Below are 5,135 nucleotides of genomic sequence, written 5' to 3' on the forward strand. Positions count from 1 at the left end.
CATTTCTAGACCAATATGGCTGTCCATTTCTGTACAATGCCAACTCAACACAGTAAATTGGTATAACTTTTTCCAAAGTTGACAGCACCGTTAAAGTTTCCCCAAATTCAATTTATATATATATGTATATATATATTTATATAAAAATACTAATAGTATATTATGCATCAATAGCAGCAACAGCTTTTCCAGGTTCTGCAGTCATCTGAACAAAATTATAGACATTCAGCACATTCCATTAAAAAAAAAAAAACCCAAACAAAGAAAAGAATAATATCCAGAAAACAGCAAAGTTCTGTTGCTGGTGTGGTACCTGGCACCATTTTTTTTTTATTAGTATCTTCTTAGTCATCATCTGGAAAGAGAATTTTTTTTTTTTTTGAGGCAGGGTCTCACTGCATAGTTGAGACTGATCTGGAATTCACTATGTAGCCCAGGCTGGTCTTGAACTCACAACGATCCTCCTGCCTCAGCCTCCCAAGTGCTGGGAATACAGGCGTGCGCCACCACGCCTGGCTAGGATTAATAGTTTAATGAGGAAAAAAAGTAAAAAAGGGAACTGAGTTAGCGCTTATAGAGGGTTTGGGCTCTGATATTTTAAATTCCCTGTAAAAGCTCTTACTATTTAAAAAAATTACTTTGCTTCTTGTATACCAGCTGCTTCCCAGCTTAGCATAGAACTGGGCAAACTCCTAGGTTAGCTGAGGGCCTGCTGGGTCTGCTGTGTAAACTTGGTTATATGCTGTGCAGTGCTGATCCAGGCACAGTGTGCTTTTGGCAGTGGCCCATTGTTCATTTATTTATTTTTTTCCATTGCTCTTTTAGATGTGGCCTCCCAAGAATCTAGTTTATGGTAGGCATTAAAAAAGCTTAGCTTTGCCAGCCCTGTCCTTTTGGGGCCATTCCTTTGGTTTTGACAACTACAAACCATGGTGCCATTTTGTGCCAGGCATGAGCAGCCCCTTAACATAGTAATTTTCATCACCACCCAGGGAGCCAGGTACTAGTTTGCTCATTGGATAGATGGGTCAAGTGGAGTGTGTGAGGGTGGCCCGCTGGATGGCAGTGTCGTAAGCTTTCTGTGCCTGAGGAAGGATTTCTGACCAGTCTTTTCTAGCCATGTAAGTGGTCAATTCACCAGTGGCCTCTTGAACCTGAAGTTGACTCTGAAAGGAAGGTACTCTAAAGTGTGGGGTAGCCACACTGGCTTCTCATGGACTTACTTAACAGAATTTTAACATCTGTCTTGTGATAAATGTATTATTTCAAACCCTGTATTTGTCAAAGGGACATATTAGAAAATAGGATAAATGTGAATTAGTAATAGCTAATTAGTAATGTTTTATAAAAAGTAAAGGTCTAAAAAGGATTCAAGAAGACAAAGTTAAAAGAAGACAAATAAATAAATAAAGAAAGAATAAAAAAGACAGCTGGGGAGTTAGCTCAGTGGTGCCTCTGCTTGCTGTGCAAACCCAAGGTCCTGAGTTTGATCCCTGGTACCAAAAAAGAAGAAAGACAAAGTTTGAATGAATGTATGTTTTAAATGCATGCATTATAGTGACACTTTTACTCAGCTCCTTGTATTTACAGGAGTGACTCTTATGACAAAAAATTTTAGTGTATTTTGGTCCTTGTGCTTGCTGAGCTAAGTCTCTGGCCCTGTGCCGTAAATTGAGATTAAGCATTTTATTTTCTTTGAAACAAAACATTTATTGATACATTTTAGATATACATAATGATCACATTCATCATAGGGAATTTGTATCTACATGATATATCTTGCTTCTTTTTTTCTATTCCCTTCAGCATATACATTTTTCTTATTCTCCCTTGGCATATACATTTAATAAATATGAATGGCTATATGTCTGTCTGCATGATCACTACTTTCTACTCAGTATTTATTTACTTATTTATTTCAGTACTGAGGATTGAACTTAGGACCTTGTGCTTGCGAGACAGGCAGTGGAACCACTGAGCCAAATCCCTGGCTCACCTTTTTTTTTGATATAGGGTCTCACTGTATAGTTCAGGCTGGCCTTGAACTCACTGTGTAGCCTAGGCTGGATTTGAACTCATGGCAATCTTCCTGCCTTAGCCTCCCAAGTGCTGGGATTACAGGCATGTGCCACCACACCCGGCCTAGCATTTAATGTTTTCAAAGAAAAGAACTGTTTTTTTTCTCTTGGAAACACATTTACAGAGGGGATGTGAATTATTCCTGCTTTCTCGTGCATCCTTCCTGGCCTCATGGAGTTTCAACCCATGTAAAAGAATTAGTACTTGTCAGAAGATGTAGGAGTTCCCCTCTGCAGTTCTCAGGAGCTCTTTCTCTGGACAGCTACCTGTTCTGTGATCCTCTGCTTCCCCCACCACCCCAGATCCTGCTGGTGGGTACTTGGCCCTTCCCAAATATGGTTTCCGTCTTCTCATCTCGGGGAGACTGCCAGGCTGCTGGTGTCCCTGGTCCCCGCAGTATCCTGGCATGGACCTGCATTCCCTTCACTAATCTTTGCTCCTGTGCTCAGTGGCTGGAAACAGTTGCTTTTATTTCATCCAGTTTTCTATTACCTTATTGTAACATTTCCTGTAATAGTTCTTTGACAGGCAGAAGCAGAAATCTGTACAAACTTTATTATTATTATTATTTTTGGTGGCGCTAGTGATTGAACCCAGGGCCCTGCACATGCTAGGTGATCACTCTACCACTGAGCTACATCCTTGGTCCCAAAGGACTTTAATCTGGAAAATGCAAGTAATGGACAAAAGAGACATTTTAGTGTAACAGTCTCCCAACACTAGCTGGAAGCTCTGGGCCAGCTGAGTTTTTGTACCCCGTCTACTTTGTTCCTCCTACAAACTTGGAAGTGTATCTGAGATAGTATGAACTTCTGACTCTGTAAATATTTTATTATGTATCTTTAAAATATAAAAGTACATTTTGTACAGATTTTATTTTTGGTACCAGAGATTGAACTCAGGACCTTGTGCTTGCAAGGCAGGCGTGGTGCCACTGAGCTAAATCCCCAGCCCTTAAAAGTACCTTTTTAAAAAATAAGCCGGGGGCTGGGGATTTAGCTCAGTGGTTCTGCCACCTGTCTTGCAAGCAAAAGGTCCTGAGTTTGATACTCGGTAACAAAAAAAAAAAAAGTTTCTAAAATATAAGCTGCAATGCCACTGCTACATCTAGAAAAATGAGCAGTAATTCTTCAAAATCATTATGTCTATGTAGTCAGTGTTCATATTTACACATTTATAGTTATAAAGCCATCATCTTTTTCATCCATTTTGTTTGAATGAAGATCCAAGTAAAGTCTCTACTGTTTGCCCAAAATGTCTTTTTTAATTTTAAGAGTCTTTTTTAATGTACTGATTCTTTATCCAGTTCTTTCTTTGTAATTTTATTTGTTGGTCAGACTGGGTCTTGGGGTAACAGATGGGATTTTGCTGATTTTATTTCTTCTGTATCCTATGAATTTTCTGCAATTTGGATAGTGAAGCCAGAAATTGACAATTTGGTTATTCATGCATATTTCCAGCTTTTTAGTTCGAAAATTTTAGATTTCTGGAAAATCTGCTAAACCAGGACAGAGTTTCTGTTTATTCTTCCCTCAGATTGCGTTACTGTTACATCTTATATAACTGCAGCATAATTAGCAAAACCAGGAAGATGATACAATGACACTAAAATGTTGATATAATATGATATGAAACTAGTAACTTACAGATGTCTTTAAATTTTGCAAGTTTCATCACTAATTTCTCTTTTCTAACCAAGTGATATAACATAGTTGGTCATGTCTCTTCCAACTAGAGATAATTCCTTTTTGTTTTGTTCTGTTTTGCTTTCCTTTACAACCTTTGTACTTGTGAAAAGCACTAGTCAGTTATTTTTAGAATATCCCTCAGTTTAGGTTTGTGTGATGTGTTTGCTATGATTAGATGGATGTGCATTTGAGGAAAGAATACCATAGTGATCTTGAAGTGTTACTGTTTGAATAATTTCCTTTGCTTTTAGCTTTCTGTGTTGCTTCATTGCTGCTAAACCAAAGTTGCATTTTCAGCAGACATTTCTTTCATATATTCTTTTAGACTGCAAAATGAACCTGAATGATTTCATCAGTATGGATCCTGGAGTCGGATGGGGAGCTGTCTACACACTACCTGAATTCGCACATCGGTTTAGCAGTAAAAGCTGCTGAACTGGACATCAGGGTGTAGAATTGTGGAGAACTTGGGCACACGAAAAGGCCACCCTGTCATGTAGTACAACAAATGTGGTACCATTGGCTTGGAGTTATGTTTTTCTCTTTTAATTCAGTGGAATGGAAACATGGATGAACACAGTACAAATGAACTAAATAAAACCTTTATGGGCTGAGGTAGAATGCATGTTTAGCGTGTGTGAGACCCTGGGTTCCATCCCAGCACCACAAATAAAAGAAGACCTTCCCTCGGTGTGTCAGGTGGACATGTGCCCTGGTGTCTTATGGCTGCCCTAGGGCTCCTGTGTTAAAGTGTGTGGCGGCTGAGGCCAGGCCTTGCTGTGTGCAGATGAGTTGACTCTCCTGCATGTTTCTGTCTCTAGCCATACTGTAAGCCCCCTGTATTTCACGGATATGTGGATGTTTGGTGCACCCGTAAAAGATACTCATAAGATATTCCTGGAGACAGCACTGCTGCTTGGAAAGGAATTATATCGTGAGCTGAGTCAGCAATAAGAATTAGTCTTTTTGGACTACAATGTTGTTAACGATTTCCTTTAGGCGGAGTGATATTTGGTCTATTTATAAGTGATTTTTTAAAAATAGAATTTAAAATTTGTGTTGAAGGTTTTGTCTTTTCTTTTTTGTACAGGGGATCGAGCTTAGGACCTTGTACTTGCAAAGCAGGTGTGCATTGAGCTAAATCCTCAGCCCTGTGTCATTCTTCGTGATCCAAAATACCTAAGAATTTCTCAGTCATATATGAGAACCATCTATGTGCTTTTAAAAAATGTGTTTTAAAACACATTTGTCATGTCTGCCTTCTTGGAAAATTGGCTTTAATCATACAATTCCAAATAAAATATATTTGGCATTAAACTGGGATATAGTATTGGCTCTCATTTATGTTTTCATGGGTTTTTTTTGGTA

General features: G+C 38.7%; 1 protein-coding gene across 3 annotated transcripts in view; it reads left to right on the forward strand.

Annotated features, from left to right (window-relative positions):
* Positions 1-4,852, forward strand: part of Ntaq1 (N-terminal glutamine amidase 1) — a 19,215-nt gene extending 14,363 nt beyond the window's left edge. For all 3 annotated transcript variants that reach the window (XM_010611244.2, XM_010611245.3, XM_010611246.2), the window contains one exon: positions 4,093-4,852. In XM_010611244.2, coding sequence (XP_010609546.1) covers positions 4,093-4,202 — 110 coding nt within the window. In that variant the 3' untranslated portion in view covers positions 4,203-4,852. The remainder of the gene's footprint in view (positions 1-4,092) is intronic.
* Positions 4,853-5,135: the final 283 nt, after the last annotated feature.

The sequence above is a fragment of the Fukomys damarensis genome, unplaced genomic scaffold, assembly GCF_012274545.1.
Source record: "Fukomys damarensis isolate Sample0158 unplaced genomic scaffold, DMR_v1.0_HiC HiC_scaffold_5, whole genome shotgun sequence".
NCBI lineage: Eukaryota > Metazoa > Chordata > Mammalia > Rodentia > Bathyergidae > Fukomys > Fukomys damarensis.